This window comes from Arctopsyche grandis, chromosome 6 (assembly GCF_051622035.1).
Source record: "Arctopsyche grandis isolate Sample6627 chromosome 6, ASM5162203v2, whole genome shotgun sequence".
In the NCBI taxonomy this organism is placed as follows: Eukaryota; Metazoa; Arthropoda; class Insecta; order Trichoptera; family Hydropsychidae; genus Arctopsyche; species Arctopsyche grandis.
In genome coordinates, this window is record NC_135360.1 from 4,445,343 (window position 1) to 4,471,611 (window position 26,269).

Below are 26,269 nucleotides of genomic sequence, written 5' to 3' on the forward strand. Positions count from 1 at the left end.
GGAGGTGTAGGAGGGTGGAGTCGGTTAAGGGTGGTGGTGGCAAGGGTGGTGGTGATGGTGGGTTCTACATTTCAACCTTGGCTCGTATCTATATAAAAAGTGGATTCAACAAGTGTCTCGCGTATGCACATACAAATTGCGGAGAATTTAATTTTACGGCAACGGTAATACCGTTACAACTGCCACCCACGAATTAGTACACTTTTTACGTCATCGTGTGGAACAATGGTAATGGAATAAATGATTCGCCAGTTTCTCAAATGTATGTGTATATTTTTTGTCATTCCAGGAGGACTATTCTGGAAACTTGTGCGAATGGGAAAATATCCCTATTATTTTATTTTTTATTTTTTATTTATAGTTTTGGACCTTTGTGGCATTTCAGGAAGAACCTAATACGCCACAATGGCCTTCATTTGATGAATAAACAAAGATTAAATAAAATAAAACAAGTAAAAAAATAAAATAAAAAGAAAAAAGCAAAAGCAGAAAAATATGATAATATAAAATAAAAAAGTAACAAAAGAAAAGTAATCCATCAGAAAAAAAAATTAACAAAAGTGTAAAAATCAAAAATAAAATCCATAAATCCCATTCTAAGTTTCACATTGAACAAAATAAAAGGAGAAATTAAAATAAAATAAAACAAAATATAAATAAAAAATAAATCACAGCGAGGCCCGAATGGAAGAGAGTAGATTAAGATTCCACTCATACATCACATTCAAATTGAAAATAATGATGAGCGCAGCTTACCAGACTTTTACTTACTCACCTAGGTGGAAAATATCGCATTCAGGCACAGCAGCAACGATTTCACTGAGAAGTCGAATAGCTCTTGGTATTGGAGCCATTCGAAAAAGAACTGTGCGAGCAGGAGGTACTACCATCAAATGATGATGTCTACCACGCACATGGTTATTAGGGACATAAAGTCCCAACTGTTCCAGCAACAACGGGCATGACGTATTACCACGTAGTATCTGGAGAACGAAACGAATTAATGAGAAGTTTCTCCGAAGTTCAAGGGAATTATACCCAAGCATGCCCAAAGGGAAAGCAGTAGGATAGATATATGGGTAGTTCCCATACTATTTCTTATATAGAAAACGAAGAAATGCTTTTTACTCTTTTTCGATAATAATATACTCACTTAATTTGCGCGAGCAGGATACAACAGGAACAAGAGGAACAGGCTTTTCCTCCCGTATTCTGCGCGCGCACATTAATACGGGAGGAATAGCCTGTTCCTCTTGTTCCTGTTGTATCTTGCTCGCGCAAATTAAGTGAGTATGTACCGTTTACCATGCACCTTTTTTTTTTTTTTTTGCCTTCCGATATTTGCGTTTTCAGGCGTTTCACATTCGGGCCCGTGATGGAGACCGATCTACTACATATAATATCATGTGTAGATTGAAATGCGAATATATGTATTTGTACATGCAATACATGTATGTACATACGTTCAATTACTGTCCACCCTTTTATAGCGCGGAGGATTGGTTCGGGAAAAAGCGTAAAAAGTGTAAAAGAAGGAAAGAAAATAAAAAATCCAAAACTGATACTATAAGAGTGTTGTAATATACATATGTGATTTTAAATAGGTTTTTGAGCTCTTTTTCCTATTATGCTGTAGATTAACATTAGAATAATATAATACTATGATTACTAACCAAATTAAATTAAATTGTAAAAGAGAAAATGACCAGTAGATCAGTAGCTATTAAAATAGATATAAGATGTATTGTGAACATAATTTCGTAATAATAAAAGCATTTAAAAATCAAAATCAAAATATGTGTTTTTTACAATTTCATGTTTTTCATTTTTTTTTCTTTTTTGATCTAGCGCGTTATTAGAAGGATTAATTACAACGTTTTCGTAGAGTTCAGCATTTATATTGTACAAAAATGATTGATAAAGTAGAGGATGTCAAAAAAAAATTATCTGGCCAAGTTTTATTAGGTTAAACGACAGCCATTTATTTTGTCAGTTTTACAATCTACAATTTCCAAATTTCATCTCAAATGAATGCTAGTATTTTTTTATTTTAAAAGCGCTTATGTTGCATTTGTACGGAGCCAATTGTTAAGACATTCCACTAAGCCAAGCCAATATTGGTTCCGAGTAATGTCTCGGAACGCCTATTTACACGAAACAATGATTGGCTTGGCTTAGTGGAATGTTTTAACAATTTACTTTGTGTAAATGCAGCAAATTTTATTTCTACATTTCAATATCATCAATTACATAAAATAGTGAAATATTCAGTTTTAGATATATTTCTACTGTTTTTATTATTTTTTAATCTTTTCAATCCAAAAACATGTCTATAGTGTTTTATATTGTTTGGTTAAGATTCTTCAAAACTTCACATAAATTACAGAATCGTTGTTAAATTTTTTGATTTGTGCACTCTAAAAGACGTCTTTCGATTATTTTTAAAGGGTATACTTGATAAATGAACCAATGTAAATATGATTTTCATTTATGAAAATATCTGATAAAAGGGGAGGAAGGTAGAAAGAAAGCTCGTTAGGGATTTAATTACGCTTATCAGTCCGGGTAATATATATCCCAGTTGACTGATGATTTTCGAGGGTTGAGAATATGAGGGTGGATTTCGAGGGGAGGGATCGGAGGATGGGTAGGGATCGAGGGTCGGGGGTAGTGCGTGTCGCCCCCTAGATAGGCGCGCAGGTCCAGAAGCTGGGCGAGAGCGATCCCGGTCTTCAGTCCACGGTGGAGAGCGACACGGCCAGGACGACGGCCACATCCAGCTCGCCGTCGCGCCAAGGTAACATCACCCAACACCATACGAGGATATGCTCGCACAAGCGCCACTTACGACCTGCTCCAACTCAGACAATGCCCACGTACAAATTTGTGTTTACAAATGGCGGCCGTTTCGAATGTGGCCGCTTTGCACGTTCCGTTTTCAAAAATGATTCTCGACCATCGTCTTACTCGCCATCGTATCTTACGCAGTTTGCGTGGTTTCTGTTGCATGTGAATATTACGCAGTTACGCAGAGTCGTAACGGGAACGTTTTGAAAAGGCGCCATGAGTTGCCGCGAAATACCTGTTGCACGCCTGCAATGTTTTATCGGTCCGTATTATAAATTTTGCGCGTCGACTAGGCGAATGAAACGTATGAAGCGCGTAGGAGAAACTTATACGCTAAATTGAAAAATCGCAAGCAACGCGCTGATTGGTCTTAACGCGTGAGGCCTTCACTGATTGGTCAGATTAAATAATAATTAAATTTAATTGTTTTTTTTACACTGATATTTTGTTACACATGAAAATTGTTCTGATCTACATACACACATACTTAAGTATTGTTTTATAATGTAATTTTTGCGATTTGATACGATTTCGCAATGCATGTTAGCATATGTACTATCAATTGCCAATATTATACATTTGTACAGTATTATTTAGGATCATTTTATGATATCTAGCCGTCGCCCTTATTGTTCAAATGCGCTGTAACCATATATCGGTATATTTAATACAACACGTGTTTATTAGCGCAATTTTCGCGTTTCAATCTATTCAAATTCATATATATTTCAAAATAAGTAGTACACGAATTATGATAATTTCACAATTTTTTTATACTTGAGCCTTTTAAAACATGGTAGAGCCTTTTTACAGAATTGTTGTATTATGTAGCTTTGGTTCCGAATTTTATTGTTCCGAAAATTGTATGATTTGAAATCAATGGTGAAATCAACCGTTTATTCACGATTCAATGATTTTTTGAACTTAATCTATTTAACATATTTCGATTGCTAAAATTAATTGTTAATAGTTACGCAATCCATTAAAACTCATGCATGAAATTAATGTTAACTTCAAACGTTGTTCATTCTAAAGAATGATAGATTTTATCAATATTCAAAAATCGTCCTCTCGTATCACATAATAATACGGATATAAATCGGTTCCGTCTTACTATCTATTCAATATATTTATTGCTATATCTGGAGGAGAATGGCCTGAATTAAATTCAAAAAATGTAATTTTCGTTGAAAAATGAGAACTTCTAGTAAATTAAATAATTTACTACTAATTAAAAAAGCTACAGTTTTGATTGTTGGCATGCCAAAATATTATTCGATATTTTAGATTTAAAAAAAAGATTCTAAAATGAATTTTAAAAATTCGATATTTAAAAATTATTCTTCATTAAACGTGCATATCATCGATATTTAGATCAATTGCCGCCATTTTGACTGGGCTGAAAATTTGAGAGTTGAGAAATTAAAAAAAAACTTTTTTTAATTTATAACCAGAGATAGGCGCGAAATGCGCTGAAACGGGATCCTATTGCTAATTTCTATTGTTAACCTTTTTTTGCTCTCTAGAGAGCAAATTTATATTAAAAATATAAATTGACAAATGAAACCCATTTATTTCGAGCTGGCACATCCTAGGGCCGCTCACTGATTATAATTATAACTAAGCTTCGGCAAAATCCCTCCGCACCATTGTTCATTTTTATGGTAAACCTTTTTTTTTGCTCTTTAGTTTTGTAGTTTGACCTATTTCCTGGATAAAAGCCCCAAAACTCCGAATTTTTGTTCAAAAAACATGATTCCGCGCCTATCTCTAATTATAACAATGATTATATCTAAAAGTTTTGAAGGTAGCGGGAAACCACCAACGAAGAAAAGTCATTCCCATCCTAACTATGTACCTATGTGTATGTACATGATTCATAGTGAAAATGTTCATGGTGTATTCTCTACACTGTAGATACGACAGACAATTAAAAAAAAAACACTAAATACAAATATTACTGTATTTTTTTTATGTTGAAATTATTAAATTTTATATATTTATAGGCGGGCGTCATGGCCGGGGGCGGCAGGCTGCAGGCCTGGCGCGAAAGCCGCCGCCTGGTGCTGGCCATCGTCGCCGTGGCCCTGCTGCTCGACAACATGCTGCTCACCACCGTCGGTAAGTTTTGTACACTTCTCACATAAACAAGACTAACAAAAATAGCTGCCAATCAGTCTTGAATTCAAGTTCTTGAAATACCTACTACCTACTACTTTACCACGACGATAAATTGTCCAACTAATTGCAAAGATTTGACATGAATATAATATTCCAATCGCAATTTAAACTAACGACTGAGAGGTCCCGGATTGGAGTCCCGGTGGAGCCTCGATTGAAAAAAATCATTCATTGTATGATTTGAAGTACTTCGGCGATGCTGCTGGTCAGATTTGAATAATCGTGACACCAAGTCGATTGTCTCCTATCAGAGTTTGTCAATTTATCCGATTCAACTTTTGAAACCGTTCCTCAAAAACCGGCTAACGATTGAAAATAATTTATTCCGAGTATTTTCTATAATGCTGCTGGTCAGACTTGGATATTTGTGACTCCAGGTCGACCGTTTCCTATTAGAGTTTTCGAATTTATCTGATTTCATTGTTGAAACGGTTCCGGATTACATTGGCTAAAAACCTTCCTACCTACTATGTCACCACTGGGTCTACCTCACGGGACTGAAAGTGAAACGCCCGAAAACGCAAATATCGGAAGGCAAAGATCGAAAATCAAAAGATCTTAAGTCAAAAGATAAAAAAGGGTCTCTCCCCCCGTCGTACATACTCACTTAATTTGCGCGAGTAGGATACAACAGGAACAAGAGGAACAGGCTTTTCCTCCCGTATTCTGCGCGCGCACATTAAACAAGGCTGTTTGACAAAAAGAGAGATAATTTCACCGCATATTATATATACATAGTACCGTTTACCATCCACCCTTTTTTTTATCTTTCGACTTAAGATCTTTCGATTTTCGATCTTTGCCTTCCGATATTTGCGTTTTCGGGTGTTTCACTTTCGGTCCCGTGAGGGAGACTGGTCACCACTATATGATTATATACACTATGATTAATGTACAATAAAAAAATATGTAGAAATTCATAGATGTCTCGTTAATATCGAGTTGTCAGTGTCTGGTAAGTCAGCGACTTATGTAATAAAAATTCTGCATTGTTTGTACTTGAAGGAAGGCGCATTGGGATTTACCTGTTAGGCCATCCTGGTATATTTGTCATATACGCGTCACTGTGACCAGACATATAAGCATAATACAAATACTATATATAAGAAAATAAGCGAGACGTCTATGTATGTTATAGATAATACATTTTGAAATCATATTCAAATAGTGGTGACATAGTGGTTTTTGTAATTTTGATTTTGGAACCGCTTCAACAATGAAATCAGATAAATTGGCAAACTCTGGAAATGAAACGATTGGGTTTTTTTATCATACATAGTTAAAAAAAGGTCTGCTCTGAAACACTCACACTTACTGAATTGATTAAGCCGAGCAACTGTGTTCTAGATTGTTCCATGCATTCTGTTAATCGTTTGAAATGGTCTTTATATGTACACCAGGGAACATTACCACCCTACATTATTATGGCTGGTCGTAAAACGGACGATGGAAAACCACTAAAGAAGCATCCCAACGGGACGCCAATGCGATTTTCTCTGTAAGAATGAACGAGCGATGTGGAAGTAAAGTAGTGAACCAATTGTACGGTCTCGTTCAGAGTTGTACAAAAGGTTTCGACGGAAAAAATCCACTCCAGAAGCCAACCAACTATATAGTGGCAAAAGTTTTACTCACGGCCATTACACTTTGACCCATTCTTTCTACAAGGGAAAGGAACCACTTTCTACATAATCAACAGAGGAGGATAACTCTGAGAGACAATTAGTAAAAGTATTATCTTAAGATGCTCGACTATAAACCACGAAAAGTTTATTTTTTCAGGTGCAGAATCTTAGAAATAATGGTATGTATGCAATCGCTAAATATAATAGCAAAAACACCGGCTGTCTTATTATTTGACAATGAGTTAATTGAAAAAAAATCACATAACGATTTTTTGACGGGCGGGAATGTCACTGAACTAACAGAAAAGGCTTGTAAAAAGATACACAGCAGAGTATATGCCAAACCAAATAAAAGCTTTTAATAAAATTAAAAAAATTGAAAGGTACCAATGCCGGGTGTCTCGACAAAACCGCCCGGGACAAAATTGTCGAGACAAAATTGCTTGGACAAAAAAGTGCATCGACAAAATCGCGCAACGCATATTTAAACCAATATAAGCAAGTAAATAAATACAAAAACAAGTAATAGAAATATTAAAAATAGGTCTAAATGTATAAGAAAAATCCAATTGAACACAGCAATGAACACAATTTTTGCTGATCTTTCGATATTACTTTAAACTTAGGACATATAATTATTTTTATATCTATTCTTGTTATTCAAGTTTCAATAAAGTGTGAATTACTTTAAAAGTACACTTCAAATATGGGAATCACTGTCAAATCTATGTCAATAAAAGGAAAATATATCACCGAAAACATTCCAGGATTTGTTATTTGCCGCGTATGTGCAAAATTATCTAAAAAAAAAACACGTGCCGCGTACCAATCTGTGTGTCTGCGCCCTTACGGCTGCAAACACACTGAATTGAACGGCATGGCCGCATTGTTGACCTCCTGTGGTGAAAAATCATCTCACACCGCAGGGGTGTTAGCGTGTTAGCGTTTTTTTTACACGTGCAAAACTATATGAAAATAAAAACACGTGCCACTCTGTGTGTATTTGCCGTAAATTAATACATTAGGTGGAAATAAACCAATTCGTTAGATATTTCTACCGCAAAAAACATGTTTCGATTATTTAAAAGGAAATACATATATATGTTTTTCGAACATTCCTTCATGAAAAAAAGTCACCGTGTAAAAGTTTAAAGCCATCGAGCTACTCTGAATTCATTAAACGTTGTAATAAATTGCAATTTCTTGATGGACTTGGTGTAATCTTCTCGTAGATGGAAACTTTTGATTGGAAATCATAATTGGCGACGGCAACTAATCGAATTTGGCGGAGGCAAATTAAGTTAAATTCAATATCGCACAAAATGGCGAGTTTTCGTCGCCCGTGTAGCTCTCCTGTGCATTTCGTAAAATAATAAAATCATTTCATAATTGCATTAAATTCTCAATTAAAATTATCATTACAGTAGATCTAATATAAGCTGGGATCGAAAAAATTAAACGATTATGATCTCGAAGATGGACACTTAAATTTAAATTTATATAGTTTGTATGTTAATTAAATGTATATGTTTAATCAAAGTGCTTACTTCTGTTCGTCCATGAGCATACTAGTTTGTTCATACATGAACTATTGGTTTTATTGCAGGTGCTAACAGTCAAAAGCTATCTGACCTGGCGTCACATATAACTTTTCGCTGTCAAAACCTTTGAGTTTTTAATGGGAAATCTTACGGAAACCGCATTATAACGTTGCTATAATTCCCATTTCCACTAATATTAAAAATACTGCAGCCCATACATACATTGAGGATGGAAAAAACGATTGATACTTAAACTAATAATAGTTCATCATAAACAAAAGCTAGTTCGCTTGTCAATTTTATTATTTTTTGTACACTATGACTGGCCAGGTTGATTCGTATATGAACTATGTTTACAAACGAATCAAAATGAACTTGGACTGTCACATATTTGTATGTATTTTTTCTAGATAAATAAAACCAAACAATATAAATCACGGGTGTAGGCAGGGGGGCTATGGGGACTATATTAAAAAATATTGCATATTTAGAAATATAACATAAAATCAAATTTACCTCGGGTGAAATTCTTTTCAATAAATAGACACTTAAAGAAGTATGAAAACGTAAACTTGTTTTTGATAATTCGCAATATAAATCATAAACGCTTTGTATAAATCCGTATAAAAGAACCGCAGTAGTATTTTTTTTTTTTGGAAAAAATAACATGATTAATAAATTTGATAATTTGAGAATTTACTGTATTTATATTCATTTTAAATGTGCCGAAGATCATGCAACTAATATGTATGTATGTAATAATGTTCTACTCTAGTTCTTCCCAAATTCTAGGAACAAAAAACAGCTCATAGCAAGTTTATTTTTTTCTTTTGAAAAAAAAAACGCTTGGATGGGGGGGGGGGTTAATCTGCGTTTCAGCCCCCCCCCCTCCTAAAAAATACTGGTATCATTTAGATTCTTTTCGCGCACCGATCTTTGATTATTTGTCCTTTTTGCCAAACTATATATGTGACTGTTTCCAATACCTAATAGTTTTACGACTTCTTTGGAATTCTCCATATTATTGGAGCATCTGTTTGTCTAGTTATTTCCATTCTTTCTTTACCGAGATTAAGGAATAAATTAAATTTTTATATTTTAGACTATATCTAATCCTGAGTTGAATCCATTTTTAATTGATATATGTATTATACAATATATATGTGTGTGTACGAATAGCAGTGGAGATTCGGAATTAATCGAGAAGCTTTTAAATTGTAAGCTGTCAGTGGCGTGAGTAATTAGGCGAGCGGCTGCCGAGATTAATTAAATCGCGAGCCGCCCCTGTTTCAATGGAGGACGATGACAGAAGTCCTTCAGCCGCATCAATAAAAATCAATTCGCTCGTATGCTATTTAAACACATACATACATAGATGTATTATACGGGTGTATTGATTGAGCATCCCTGCCCATGTGGAAAGATAGGAGGGTAAAGTTAGTACGTATCGTGAAAATAAAAATGCAAAATTATTTAAAATAGAGTAAATAAAAAGTAGTGCGCGAACGCTACTGAATTTATACGGCGCAAGAGATCGGGCCGAAACAATATCTTTTATGGGCAGGTCGGAATATAAAACAGCTCTCGAAAATCCAATACAATTCGAAAGCAATTCTGCTATCTGGATTTATCTAAAATAAAGTTCGTTTGACGATTTCATGTTGCCCGTTGGTGAATGTGCGTATTCGGTGATTGTGTTTTTTATGTTTCCGATTTGGAAGCGTTTTCAGCTACATAACGAGCTCGTTATATACCGTGCAAATTTTAGTAGATAAATACGCAAGCACCAAACCTAAAAAGTAAAAACCGTGAGTATTTGTTGTCGTTGACAAATATTATTCGGGAATGGGTTCATAAACCGAATTTAGTTGGCCATAATGTGACTTGTCATGGCACTATGGCATAGACACGACAAACACATTCATATCTTACGCCTGCAAGCTTCACTGAAATTTAAATCGCAGCTGTACTTTATTGTTTTACACGCCCTAAAAAACTTGACCCTTAAAGCCCTCAACATGAGGCCACCCCCCCCCCCCCCCAACGAACACAGTCTAAGATACCCTTTTGTCATAGAGTTATTTTATTTATCGGCAATATCAATTATTATAACCAACCTGGAAATTATTGCTTATTACTTGAGTAATACTTATGTGGACGCAAATTCAGAGTCACTCATGAGGAGGCATACACAGCCACTGCAGGAGTACCGCAGGGAAACGTGATAGAACCTATCCTGTACCTGATATACACTGCTGACATCCCAACAAGCAACGAGACATTCATTGAAACATTTGCCGATGACATGGTCATTATGTCATCGAGCGAGTCTCAAGTGGAGGCAGTTGAACGCTTGCAGCATGCATTAAACAAAATCAACAAATTGACCAAGGATTGGGAGATAGAACTATACGAGCTTAAATCAATCCAAGTCACATTTACACTGCGACGAAATGATATGAACTTTCAGACTTTCATCAGCGGGGTACAAATTCCAAAGGCTAATTCAGAAAAATATTTAGGACTGCATCTCGACTCAATGCTACACGCTACACGGAGGCATCATATCAAGAAAAAAATAGACCATATTCGAATCAAACAGAGATAGATGTACTGGTTAATAAAAAGACACTCTAAATTAGAGAAAATAAGAATATACCAGGACATTTTGAAGCCAATATGGCCGTATGGCATACAACTGTGAGGATGCTGCAGTCCATTCAATATCCAATATGTGCAAAGATGTCAAAATCAGTTTCTGAGGATCATCACTGATGCATATCGCTTTTTTACAAACGAAAAAATCCACTAGGACTTCAAAATCCAAATTGTAGGAGAGATTATCCGAGGATGCGCCGGGAGGCACGAGGTGAGACTACACCGTCACCTAGTAGCTTTGCAGTTGCTGGGCACAACTCACCAGCAGAGTCATTGGTAATGATTTATCGGAAATTGATAAGATAGCACCAAAGAAAAGAGAAAATAATTATCATCTCAATGCTTGCGTACATGACAAAATTTTAGCCATTTTGCGTTTAAATATGACTTTTTAGCATTTTTACTGTTCATGTGAAGAGATATACATATGCATATATGTATGTACATACATACATATGTAGATTTCCATATCGCTCGCACACACGATGATATCAGAGTGCCTACGCTTCGTTGAGTCCGCGTTACCCTCTTCAAGGGGGCCTGTCACTCGCAAACCAACCCATGGGGTTGGGTATGGAGGTTCAGAGGGACATGGAGTGCTGGTTGGAAAACTAGGAACCACCCCGATTTCCCATTCCCGTCTCTAATTAGCCGACCGTGTGTCCGCATTTACATTTATCGGTCACATTTCTAACTTTATTCGAGTCGCCACACCTCTGGTAGCGTCCCTTTCGCGGTAACGATCTCCCTAATGAGATGAAAGTCTTCTTCCCCCTGTTCCCCGCCCCGCTCGGCTTTTTTGGCGGGAATCTAGGTCAGCGTGAACTGCGGTGCAAAATATTATACGTTTCATCTGACGGGGAAAGAGTCTTTTATCTTTTTCTGGCCAATGTGCATACTATTCATATTTATATCTCGCGATGCAACGGGTAAAATACATGGCGCTCGAGAGGAAAGTATGGTGCAGGGGTCTTCAAAGCCCGATCCTTAGTATGGTTTGGGTGTTTATTTGTGTTTAATAATTATATTCGATGTGTGCAAGAGATGAGCTGAAAATATGGTGAAAGCGGTAGGAAATTGAATGGCGACCCGTATCACGATTGCCAGTTCAAACACGGTTGCCAGTTCTAATTCGTTGGGGATTCTCAAAGATATAGCAATTATATATTTAATTAGAAATTCGTTCAGATATACATATATATTGAAATTCTTATATAATTAATTAATAGAAGTACCAGAAATTAAGCAAAATTTTATACTTTTGAATGTGCTTTCATTAATGAAGGCAAGAGGGTTTTGCTATTGTTAACTTCGAACACTTCCTTTGGACATTGTGGGAACAGTGTATTGTTATTTGCTATTGCCATAATGACCATCCAAAGTCTAGTCTTAGATGGACTCCGTGAGTCGAAACAATTTTTCAATCGCAGAGATAAGTCTGGACCCAAGATTTAACAAAAATAATCTCTGGTTACGAAATTAGTTGTAGCGAGAGATGCTACGACTGATCATAAATAAATAAATAACGAGATATATTTCTGTTTTCTGTCGCAGTACCCATAATTCCTGAGTTTCTGTACGACATCCGTCATCCTGATGCTCCTCTCAGTGGACCGGTGATGCAAGAAGTCACCACGACCCTTACACCACCATGCGTATGTCCTGGAACGCTTAACATAACTACCAACACCAATGAAACTAATACTGGTAAGTTTGATATTGATTTTTGAAGACATCAATAATTTTCCTATTGAAGGATCTAACCTCCTATGTTTTGTTCCTAAAATTGTATTATATATGTATGTATCTTCTATCTACGTACATATAAATTAATTGGCTGTCCTGTATCTTCATCTAAATCCAAAGGATTTTACCCATTAATTACACAATAGTAAAAAATAAAATTACCGTGTGAGTCCACGATTGTGCTATTATTCGGAAATTAATATATTAAGCCATAAACAATCCATACATCAGACAATTGGTGTAATTCTTCCACATTTTATTTCAGTTTTTAATTATTAAAACTCATTAGAATTGTCTTGTATTATTTTCGCAATAAAACGAGGGAAGCTAACGGGATAGCTCGGGAACTTTGTGAGACAAAAAATTTTTGGGGCGTAGAATTTAATGTCAAGCACAAAGACAAAGTTTTATGAAAAGAAAACGATTCGTCTTCCAGCTAAAAATGATGTAATATTATATAAAATGTTGGTGTTGGTTACTATTAGGCTTCCTTTTGAAAGACTTTTCTTTGAAAATTTTCCCTCAGCAGTCAACGTGACAGCGCTGGAGCAAATGAGGCACAAGGAGCTGGTCGAGGAAACCGTCGAAGTAGGAATGATGTTCGCGTCCAAGGCTTTCGTCCAACTTTTGGCCAATCCCATCGTAGGGCCTTTGACACACAAGTAAATGATCTTTTTAAAAATAAATATTATATGTATTTTGGTACAGTCAATGGAGGCCCGCTCGTAGAGCTTCTAATTTGAATGCATACAATTTTTGAGTCTCATTGGATCAATCATAAGATAATGCGACTCAAACAACGTTTGAAAAAATGATTTTCAAATTCGGTACTGCTAGACTTGAGCCTCAAATGTTAAAGAAAAGGTTCTTGAAAATAAAATAAAAACGTTTTTATTTTTCAGGATCGGATATAGCGTTCCCATGTTTACCGGATTCATCATCATGTTCTTGTCAACTTTAAGTAAGCTTTATTTTATTATGATTTGGTGTGTGGTTTGAGGGAAAACATAAAAAACCACATTTCATTACGTACTTTATCTTAGATAATTCATCAATAATGTAATTTTCACGTCTTTACACTCTGTACGGTTCCACCAATAAATCGCCAACCGTATTGTAATGTGGAGTTTGAATGATCTGCGCTCGTCAGCCAGTGGGTGATCAGCACTCATCGTCCAATCAGTGATCAGGACTCAACGGCTTATGAGCGAACAGTGCTCAACAGCCAACGAGGTCTTATGACTACATAATTGACTAATAGCTCTCATTGCGTTGAGTATGAAAGGCCAGCGGATTGCTCTACTTGGTCATTCGAAGCTGGTTGTCTGGGATATGAGCAATTATCTTCTTCTACCACTGTCATTCACTTCGATCTGGAAACCATTCTTCACGTCCACACAATATTGTCTGAACAAATTCATTTTAGAGATTCAATATTGCAATTGCATGGACATTTAGAACGGCCAAAGTTGTTCGAGAATTTGTGATAGTTGTATAGCGATTTTAGTTCAATTTTCCTGTCTTAGATATCATTGCTTTATATATTTCTATCAAATAAATAATATAAAAATAGATCCTTTATCAAAATTTAAGGCAAGTACTACCATCCACTGCATGTATGAACCGCATGCCAATAGTACTTAAATTATATTTTAAACACATCTATGTACATCATTTGTATACAATTTTTTTATAGTATTTGCCTTCGGTCGATCCTATGGAGTTTTGTTTATGGCTAGAGCTCTGCAAGGCATAGGTTCTTCCTGCTCTTCAGTTTCAGGAATGGGAATGCTCGCTGAAAGATATCCAGATGATAAGGTATAGGAATAGCACATTGTGTGCACACACATATGTGCAGAAAAATATAACTTTGGATTTTTCAGGAACGAGGAAACGCCATGGGAATAGCACTTGGTGGTTTGGCTCTTGGAGTACTCATCGGTCCTCCATTCGGCGGAGTCATGTATGAATTCGTCGGAAAATCTGCTCCATTTCTTATTCTATCAGCTCTTGCTCTGGGTGATGGATGTGAGTCTGTCACGTTACAAATTTAAATCTGTTACTTTTGGAGTGTCTGTAGCTGAACTGATGATACTTTCAGTACTCCAACTGTTGATGCTTCAACCAACTGTCGTCCGTCAAGAGAGTGACCCGCCTTCACTGAAAGCCTTGGTTATGGACCCGTATATTCTGATCGCCGCCGGTAGTATATACTGAAATGAAGCTCGTATTCGATTTGATTACGAGTATTATAAAGTAAATGTTAAACTTTAGGTGCTATAACTTTTGCAAACATGGGAATCGCAATGCTCGAGCCATCTCTGCCTATCTGGATGATGGACACGATGGGAGCAGGACGTTGGAAACAAGGGGTGACGTTTTTACCGGCGAGCATAAGTTATCTGATAGGTCAAACGAGTTTTTTTTATGATTTATGTCGATTGTGTTCTTGAATTTGTTTGTCTTAAAATGTTATGATAAAATACAGGTACGAATCTTTTCGGTCCACTCGGTCATCGAATGGGACGTTGGCTGGCCGCCTGCATAGGTCTTTTGATTATAGGAGTCTGCTTGATATGTGTAAGGACTATAAAGTGTAATTTTTTAAAGGTTTGGGGATTGAACTCGTATCGAGAAGGACTAGCGTCAATTTTTTATTATAATTTTTATCATAATTACATGCAAAGCGTCTCTGTGGCAAATAAAATTTCTAAATTCATGCACAGACATTAAAATCAATCTGGATTTTATTATTATTTATATTGAAATTAGCATATGTTTTTTAAATATAGGTATTATATCATTTATAATAAAATAATGACATAAACCCTTCAGAATAAAGGTACTTAATAAATAGTCAGAAGAACCCAAGTACTCTATCGAGCACAGATTGAAGACTGCCTATACAATATGTAAATATGTATGTACATACATATGTAGTTGATTACAACGCGGAATATGAACTAGGGAACACGGACGACAATTTGTCGTTCAACAGTTCTGTCGCAAGCTTTAGGGCGAAAACACACTGAATCGAAAGGCTCGGGAACGTTCTTGGACTCCCGTGGTGAGAAAATTCGCAGGGGCTTTTTTTTCGACAAGTTTCTCCTACATTTCTTCAAATATGGGAATCACTTTAAAACCGTTATCGATCACCTTAAAACCTATGTCAATACAAGGATTTCTGTCTGGGTGTCATAGCATAGATTATGCGTGCTAGCGCTTTTTTTACATGTGCAAAACTATCTAAAATGAAACTAATATAAACCTTGTAAAAACACGTGCCACGTGCCTCTGTGTGTCTGCACCCGACAGGCTGCTAGCGCGACATTTTGTCGCGAGACTTTTCTGTCTTAGCTCATATCAGAAAAAATACTACATTTATTATATTGTGAGAGAATTTTAAAAGGAAAGCTTCGATAACATGTTCGAAAAACTGACAAACCCCGAAAACTTTCACCCGAGTGATTGTCATTGTCGCGAGACATTAAGTTCCGGGGCTATACATATGTAAAGTGGAGTGCCGTTCATATATACAGCTCTGGACCTTAATGTCTCGCAACAACGAGACAAAACGGTGTTCATGTGCCTGAGATTCATTATATAAATAAACACGGATATGAGACACAATGGCTTAGTTGCATGCAGGGATTGCAATTTACCGTCAAATTTCATAAACCATTAAATGGTTAATGATTTTTCCTACTACCTGTACATATATCAGTATTTACCGGTAAATTTCGTGGATTAAATAACTGTATGTGGTTACTTTTCCTAAAAACATCAAATTAAATTGAATAGTAAATAATTAAAAATAAGTCTCGGTTAAATTATGTCATATAAATGCATTGATGTAAATTCGTAGCAGTAAATAATTTTTTTATAATATTTTTGCCAATCATATTTATTTATTTAAAGTTTGGAACATTTGAAAGTTTCGATCATATTATTGAAAAAATCGATGCCGAACTAAGAAAAATCATCTGATCAATCTTATTACGATTTGGTTGATCTGTGTTGCCATTGAATTTATCGATTTAAAATTGCCACTGAAATTACTGAAATTTTTTGAAATTTGAAACTTGAAATTTGAAAATTACTGAAAATAAACATATTCCAGACAACCCAATCCACAATACGCCATTTGCATCGATTCGCATATTTACTTAATTCACAATAAATAGTTTCCGGTAAATTTTAAAATTTACCGGTATTTACTGATGTAGAAAATTTAATCATTTACCGGTAAATCGGTATTGCAATGCCTATACTGTCCAATAACAAATTGTCTCATGCTGCGTTATTCCACCTTCTACACAACAACGAGTCAATCTCCGAACTTTAATTTTTCCATTAGTGTGACATTATAAGACATAACATAAACCACAAACTTTACACAGATCCCAATGGCGACATCTATTAATCACTTGATCGTGCCGAACGCCGGTCTCGGCTTCGCCATCGGCATGGTAGACTCGTCAATGATGCCCGAACTAGGATATTTGGTGGACATTCGACACAGTGCCGTTTACGGATCGGTTTACGCCATCGGTGACATTGCTTTTTGCTTGGGATTTGCAGTCGGTTAGTATTTTGACTGTTTGGCATATATGTTATGATAGTGTGTGCTTGACGCTGACCCTAGCTGTGCATCTCGCTTCTAAACCGACATTTACAATGTAACACTGCGCAGTAAGCAGTGGCGGACTGGCCATACAAGCGTACATGCCCGATGGCATGTGGGCCCCACTATCCGTTAGAAAATATGGGCCCTCAGTAAAATTAAATAACTTTTTAATTTAACTATTTCACGTGTGTAAAAATTTATAGGATATTGCACTTTGGGACCTAGAGTTTGGGTATTTCAACAAAACAAATTTCTTACGATATACGCAAACAACTAATGCCTGCTTTAACAGCCCAAGGATCGGTTAACTTTTTTTATTAGGCTCGATTTCTTTTTTTTTTTTTATTTCGCCATTTCCAACCTCAATATTATGCATATACCAATACCTATGTAACAACTACCTACTGAAATAAAAATGGGAATAAACAAATTTCCCTGAATAATATAAACTGAATTGCTTAAAACAATTTTGATAGGACGATTCATCATCAACCAGCGATTTAAATTTACTTCATACATACTTTCAAAATAACATTTGATTATACTTCGACGATATAGTAAGATTTAAATACACAATTTGAAACAGTTTCCGAATATTAAATCTATTCCTAATCTAGACAAATCCATGTATATAGAAACATAGGATAGGGGCCCCCTCCCCAAAATCCTGATTTTCGATTAACATTAATTGAAAATATTATGCATTTTTTGTTTTCAGGGACGTAATTTGGGGGGCACTCGCCCCCCTAAATTAAGGAATAGTGTGAATTTAGAAAATATTATGGATTTAATGATTAATGAGATACTATGGATCTATGAATACTGCGTTTATTTCTTATGTACATATGCTACTTTTGGGTAACTAATAAAATAATCGCTGCTATGTGCTTTGAAAAAAAAAGATTTTATTATTTTGAAGCAAGTATATTTTGGTTTTTAAGTGGTATGCCATTAGTAACATTCTTAGAAATTGTTCATCCCATGGAGCGAATCGTTAGAAAGGTCCCCTTTACTTTATTTTGTCTCAAAAACAGATGTGTATTGTTTATTTTTCCGAATGTTCGTATATTTTTTGATATAGTGATACATTTTGATGGTCGATTTTTGTTAACCATGTGAAGATTTTTGGAAAAAAATTTTCGCCTGCGGCGCTTTTTTGGCTTTTTGCATAATATTTTTTTATAATTATTTTTTCAAAAATAAGATTAATTTTTTCATATTTTATATTTTCCATTTTTATTCCGATATAAAAAAGATTTTTTGAAAAAAAATTCAATTTGACTAGTCTTTGCCTGCCCCCCCAAGAAAAAGCTGAAATGACGTCCCTGATTGTTTTCTACCGAAAGTAAAAGCCGCTTTTATGCCTCATTCTTTTATTATGCATTCTATTAACCTAGTTAAAGGGTTAAAAAGAAATATACAATGTAATTTATGGATCTATTTTGCTTTTGCCATTTTTCTTGTGCCTAAATTTGTTTATTCCCATTTTTGAAAATTTTATTTATTTTTTGTCCTTGATTTTTAGCGTGATGGAAAGAAAAAAATTTTGTTATATGGGGGGGGGGGGACAAATTTTTTTAATCCTGGGTGGGGGCCCCCTTTGACTCCTGGCATGCACTGATTTCAGTCCCAGTCCGCCACTGGCAGTAAGTTAAGAAATGAATATCGCATGCTTTTGTGAGCATTCTGGGCGCCGTTTGGTTATGTGCATAATTTGGGATTTGTTCCATTTGTTGAAAGTTCGGGTGTGGTGTTTCAGGTCCGGCGATGTCTGGAACTCTCGTCAACACTATCGGCTTTGAATGGATGCTGTTCGGAATTGCGATTCTAAACTTTTTATATGCGCCTCTACTGTGTTTTCTGCGAGCCCCTCCGACCAAAGAAGAGAAAAAGGTTTGTAGACATTCATTATATGCAACTCCTTTCTTTTCACTATGTACTATGGGGGTAGCCGGTAGGGCGAGTGAGACGACTGTGTTGGTAATGCACAACTATTTATTTCGACGGCTGAGAAGGAAGTGATTGCTTCCCACGAAGCGCTGGTCGAGTCGATGGTTTTACCCAGTACTTCGGAATTGTCACAGTATTCACAGTTTCTCCCACATTTCTTTAAATATGGGATTCACCGTTATCGATTACTGTCAAGCACGGATAAAATATCACCGAAAACACTCCAGGGGGGTGATTTTTGGAACTGTGTACCATGTATATGGGTCTGCGTTTTTTCGCATCTTTAAAAGTATCTTAAAAAAAAAAACGTCCCACTCAATGTGTTTTTGCCTTTAGTGTATTCATCCAACGTCTTCTTAGTGTTCCAGGTTTTTACAAGCCTCTTATAAGTTTGCTTTCGTAAAAGATGGAGCTAAAATTCCTACAGTCTTCAAATCGTTTTGAAACTTTGCCATTTTGCGCGGTTTGGTCAACGAGGGATATTTAATTTTCCGTATGCTTACACTGGCCATCTTTTCAAAATTCTCAGCCACGTAACAATGTGCGCTCTCGTTGTGTATAAAAGATCGTATGCATATGTACATACATACTGTGTTCTTGTCAACTAACACTGTCAAATCACCCACCTCTTCCCTCATTTTCAGTTCGGAAGTTTCACTTCTACAGCGCGTGACCTCACACATATTACAATATCGTAGTCAATGATCCCAATGGAGATAAATCTGAACCTCAAGTGTTTGAAATGTGTGGTTAACACAATTATTGGTTTCAAATAAATTCTGGTGTGAATTTCATTTTCACTACAAATATTCACATAACTATACAATAATTTCAGTGTCTATTTCTGTTGCACATACTACATATGTATGTGTGTCATTATAAACATACTAGTGTTGTACCCGATAAAACATTATCACATGGGTGTTGGCATATTGTTATTAAATAAAAAAAAATTAAAAGAAATGTGTCGGTCATGTGATTTGCACGCGGTCGAATTTTTTTCAAATGCCTTTTTAATATATTTAATTTAATATTTATATTTAATTGTTTAATATGAAAAAAAATGGTAAAAAAAAAGTTTTTTAAAAACATACCTCTTCTATAATTTGTATATAAAATTATTATTTTGAATAAAAACAATAATTTTATTTTACTACCGCCATCTATGTTTAAAACTAATAAACAAACGATGGATAAACGTCAAAGACTATCTCGCCGGGCAGATATCAAACGCGTCTTACACGATATTTTTGCACCATCGTAGTGGCGGAGGATCCATTTACTTATATTGATGACCAAAATGAGCAATATGGCAAAGTATGAAAACGATCGGATAAGAGGCAAACTTTTTCCTGAATTGTAATCGTAAGTGAAACGTAAAGGAGGTATGTAATAAAAACTACCCCACCTACCTATATATGAACAATATAAAACACCAATAGAAAAATTAATTAATTAATTAAATAAATTTTCAATAGATGGCGCTAAATGCTATTTGCCTAGAAACATTGATAGCAAACAGTATATATAGAAGTTTTTTTCTTTCGATATTATATTCGTACATTTTGTTGGCAGTGACGTACATATGTATGTCGAATCGAAACGACTATTATAGTACGGCAAGCGTTATCGCAGATACACAGACACACAGAATAGCGATATTATATACATATATTGTTTTTGTAGTTAAGACAATTTATTTGTATTATTTATTTAACGGGTGCTATGGATTATTTTTCAGTCATTGATCGTCGGCGAAAAATCTTCGGTCCGCTATGTCAGCTACCAAAACGAAGAAGAAGAATAACAAAAACCACCGGCCATATTGATCTATTGAAACTCTTGAGCTTCGCGACAATTTACCCGTAATATTGAATGATTCATTGTGAAATTTTCAACATATCAAGTATCCCAATATTTAAAATGTACATTTTGTTGAATAATTTTGGTTCATTTGAATTTGAAGTACATACATATGTATGCATGTCTGTTTCAGGTTGAGTCTTACACCATCTTATCGATTCATATAAGATTTTATATTGTTTTTAAATTTCAACAGATCGATGTCAAATTGCCCTCGTTGATCTGTTGATGTTAAATTCTTGATTTTACGTTTCATTTCAAACAATAAATGATACTTGATGGAATTTTAATCGAACATGTGAAATGGTTTGTTTCAACATTAGATATATGTATGTATAATGAAGAAGCAAGAGTCATAAATATCAATATGGCTCATTATTTTTAAGATGTTTTCTGTTTTAAGTTAATTCAGTTGATGTTTATTACATTTGTTTCACTTTTAAATGCTTTTATAATACATATATAACTGAAAAATTATTGATTGCTCTATTTTTGGAAACATGTGGAAATATTTTGTGCAAAAAATTGAAACAAGTGAATTTTCAACGAAATAGATTTATATTATTATAAAATTTGAAAAAATGAATGCGTTCATTTATTTTTTAGATTTAATTTTGCGTTTAAATTTAAAATTTATTTAATTTTCTTTAAATTAACATGAAAAAGTAATCAAATATTTATATATGCATATTATTTTTTAAAAACATGTGTTCTATATGCATAATATATATATTATATTTATATACAGGTGTTTCGTAAGATTATTGCCTATAATTCAATAGAAACTATTTTTCAATCGTTCGAAGCTACATACATACATATATTGTATAAAAAAGAACTTTACAAGAAGATTGTAAACCTATTTAAAATGAACGATTGGCTTTTTTCAATTGAATTTTATCTTACGTACACCTGTTAAATGATAAGCATTTAAAAAGCCCAATGAATTTTAATTCGTATTCAATATTTATACACATAATGTAATTTTAAATCATGTAAAACTTTATTCGAGTTTTATTACCAAATTTTGGCTTTTATGAATTTTCTTTGACAATATAATAAAAATGACAATATTATATACACATTATTAATATCAGATCTCGTCAAGTATGCCGATTTTGGTCATCGTAATTAAAATCATTGCCCTACGGTGATCGTCGGTGAATTGACAGAGAGAGATCTGTTAATACAATAATTTTTTTGCATCAGGTCTCATTTCTAATCTAACCTGACCTGATTTGTATCGAAACGATCGTTTTTTGAAATATCGTATGACTTTTTTCGACTGATGTGTACCAACTAGAGAGACAATACATACATGTGTTGAGCACAATAATATTTAGTATTTTGGCAATATAGAGAAGAATCATTTAAACATCTGATACATCAATTTAACATCTAAATAAAGATGAGCTTAATATTGAACTTAATATTAAACACTGCATAAAACTCAACGTCACAGCAGATTATTTGGCCGTCGAATGGCTGCGAAGGCTGAATTTTTAATAAAACAAATATAATTTTCTATATACAGCTTTATACGTCCAATTTATATTATTGTATCGAATGACGATCGACTATTATTAAATATTTTTGATTCCATTCAAACTAATCAATATTTTTCTCTTATTAAATATCTCTTGCTGTTTACTATTTTGAATTGTTTAATTTATGAAAAAAATAACTAACAAGGACATTTCATTTGAAAAGGAAACGTTCGAAAATATATTTTAATTACAAATATATTTGATATAAACGTATACAATTCAATCATATTTACATAATTTTAAGAAAATAATAATGAATGACCAAATGAGACAAGGCATTAGTTTGTAAATTGTTATAAATGTTATAAATATTTCCACACACACATATTTAACCGTGTGTTTACTTTTAAATGTATAGGAATTAATAAAAATGCGGTGGTGTCTCCCGATGGCTTTTACTATACATCATATTTCTAATGAAAATGTTAAAAAACATTTCTTGCACGTCATAATAAAGTGCAACATATTGGGAGGCACTATAAAATCGTGATATTAAATTCCATTTCATGCAAAATCTCTGTTTTCATATTGTTATACATACTATACATACATATTGTGTAACACTTAGAGTTTACTTTCAATAACATATTGCAAAGCAACGGCAGTTTTTAACGTTTATTTTTATATACATTTCGCTTTTAGTGCATGTCCGGGTAACAAAGTTAAACGCTAATTTAAATAGATAAATAATAATTAAAAATATATATTCTTAATGTGATATTGTTTTATGTTTAGTTCAATGTTTACATAATAGTATTAAATATATATATATACATATATTATATAGTTGTATATAATTATTAAAGATTTTATTGTGTTCTGTTTGTTTTGATTATACATAATATATGAAGCTGGGAAAGGGATCTGAATAGTTATATTATACTTTATGTATAATTTATAATCTTATTAAAATAAAGGACAAGTAATAGATGTTTTGTGTTTGTGTATGTGCGTTTATGTCTTCCAACTTATAAACTAATCACATATTTACTCACTTGAAAACATCTATGTATGTATGTATTTAGATTTGTGTCTAAATTGAAAAAAAAATGTTCTTAATTTTATATAAATATTAATAGAATATTAATAATAATAATATACTCCTATTGTAACCATTGCTTTCGATATTCGCTTAAGATATCAAGACATGTATGCATGTATACAAACACTTTTCTTATTCTTATTAATTAATTATTATTATCATTGTAAGGATTGAATATTTATTGTCGTTATTATTATTCTTATTATTGTATATTTTAAGATGGTGCAAATATAAATATATGTAGGTATATGAACAACATTTGCGTTTCATTTTATCCCAATTTTCAAAATACAATATTGTTTTACTTCATTTTTTTATATTATCCTTTTATTTCAGTAAGTAATACATATTTTAATTATTTAATTATACACAATGAAAGATAAGTTTAGTGTTCTATAGTATTATTTTTGATAATTTTAGTTAAACAATTCAGTAAACATTTGTTAATTAATGTGGATTAACACATTCAGCCCGGCGCATGTTTTCATACATTTGCCCATGTGGCGGCACTGTCACGCGTATCGGCACCCAATTACGCGTGACCGCATTAAATCACTTTATATAATGAGTTGTCCCTAAACCTTTAGAATTTTAGCGTTGGGGTGCTCAATGAAGTAGAACCGTAAAATTATAGTCTGCTATAGCACTCTCCGCGTGGCCACCGGTGGTACACGCCGGGTTGAACGTGTTAATCTATAGCAGTATACATTTATGTATAGGTATACATTTATTAATTTATAATCCAAAAGGACAACTCACTTATGTAGATCTGGCAAGTATCGTGGTTTTATCACCTACCTAATAATTCATTATATTTATATACTCGTAAAATGCGTATACTGTACAGTGGTAATTAGATTGTTAGTCACATTGCGGTGGTCACAAAGACAATTTTTGCCATTAAAATCGCGAATACGCAATATTTGGCACTCAAGTTCTTGTTAGTATGATGGCCTTTTCAGCTGCCAGATGTTCCGTTATAGAGATTTTAGTGAAATTTGTGACCAGTGCTTTGTGACCAGTAATCACCGCACCTTGTACAGTATGGGTCAGATATACGTTGGTATGAATGGCGTAATTTAACAATATTCAAAAGTTTCGTATAAATTAACAACCCAAGTAGTTCAGATGAACTCAATTATAAATGAATACATACATACAATGCACCTCTCATATTTTCAATTCTTGCCAACATTTATTTATTTAAGTTTGAACCATTTTGGTATTACAAGAATTCCTAATGCGCCACTACTGTCGAAAATATAACAAAATAAACATACAGAATTTTTTTTATAGATAATCCATAAAAAAACAATAACAGCAAAAGTTCAAACAATAATAGAAATAGTCACAATAATGGTAAAATGTAAGGATAAAAAAATTGGGAATGTCTTGCATCAACAGTCAGCACCGATATACAATGTATGTATGTATGTACAAGAACCAGCCGTGAATAAAAAATATCCCTGTGAGGCCCGAATGAAAGAGAGAAGATCAATTAAATCATGAAAATAATGATGAATGCAGGCTACCAGATAATAATCTCTGATAATCTACACTCACTTTATATGTAGTGTTCACTAAACTCACTATAAGAATTCTTCTTCAATCTAAATAGTAGTCATTTTAAGCGCAAAAATTTTTGAAGAAAAGGAACATAATTTTGTAATTCGAAATCTATTGAAATTAAATTACACCTAAAGAATACACGTACTAGGCCAGAGCAAAAAACTTGAATTTTGGATTTCCATCGATGGACATAGTGGAGAACTTATTTCGTATCAAGTAAAAGGTAATGGAGGTAGGGCGATTAAGACGACTGTGTTGGTAATGCACAACTATTTATTTCGACAGCTGGGAAGGAAGTGATTGCTTACCGGCGAAGAGCTGGCCAACCGATGGTTTTACTTCGGGGCTACTACACGGTAAATAAAAATATCATAAATTTCAAACAATGTGTGGCTGCTCGCTTATACGACATGGTCGAGTTTGGTTGCCTTCCTGCGAGTGGGGACCAACTCGGCTGGGTTCGGAGAGCCGCTACTCACTCTGCCTTTAGCTGTCATATAATAAACACGTGCATTAACATGCCAGTCGTCTCATTCGTTCATCCCCCATAAATGTCTTGTTCTTCCATGCAATCGATTTTAAAAAAAAAAATCTTGACAAAAATTTCGAAAATGTGTTTTTTTTCAGAATAGTTTCGATTTTCTTTTAATTATTTCAAAATAAATAAACGCTTAGTGTTCACTTGTAGCAGTTTAATATATTAAGTTGATTATAATAATATTTTTTGACTGATGAACGAGAATTCAGTCACCGTTTTACCAGAAGCTCTCATACAAAGCCCGCTACGCTTACAAGTTACAACTTCCAGAAAATCGTCATTTTCTTAATATTCCCATCATTATTGTGAAAATACAAGTCATTCAAAGCTTCTTTAGACTTTTAATTTGAACATAAAAATACCAACAAAATTTACTTTTGAATATCATGTGAATTTTTTCAGATAAAAGCAGACCAGCTTTGATATCAAGCCAAAATATCGCAAATAAGATATATTTTAATGAAATAAAATAAAAACAAGTTGACCTAATTACCTTTTTAAACATTTTGCCTATGGTTTCTATAAGTGATTTGTT

General features: G+C 34.1%; 1 protein-coding gene across 1 annotated transcript; it reads left to right on the plus strand.

Moving 5' to 3' along the window:
* Positions 1-2,721: 2,721 nt before the first annotated feature.
* Positions 2,722-20,993, plus strand: Vmat (Vesicular monoamine transporter). The gene is made up of 13 exons (XM_077432462.1): positions 2,722-2,797; positions 4,854-4,968; positions 12,407-12,559; positions 13,125-13,260; positions 13,501-13,559; positions 14,295-14,416; positions 14,482-14,626; positions 14,700-14,801; positions 14,873-15,007; positions 15,087-15,178; positions 16,999-17,182; positions 18,985-19,118; positions 20,917-20,993. The coding sequence occupies exons 2-13, from the start codon at positions 4,863-4,865 to the stop codon at positions 20,980-20,982; spliced, it is 1,434 nt and encodes a 477-aa protein (XP_077288588.1). The 5' UTR covers positions 2,722-2,797; positions 4,854-4,862; the 3' UTR covers positions 20,983-20,993.
* The last annotated feature ends 5,276 nt before the right edge of the window (positions 20,994-26,269 follow it).

Coding starts and splice junctions, on each gene's coding strand:
- Vmat (XM_077432462.1), top strand. CDS start 4,863: ATGGCCGGGGGCGGCAGGCTGCAGGCCTGGCGCGAAAGCCGCCGCCTG. Junction 12,560..13,124: donor CACCAATGAAACTAATACTG/GTAAGTTTGATA, acceptor ATTTTCCCTCAG/CAGTCAACGTGACAGCGCTG. Junction 15,179..16,998: donor TAGGAGTCTGCTTGATATGT/GTAAGGACTATA, acceptor AACTTTACACAG/ATCCCAATGGCGACATCTAT.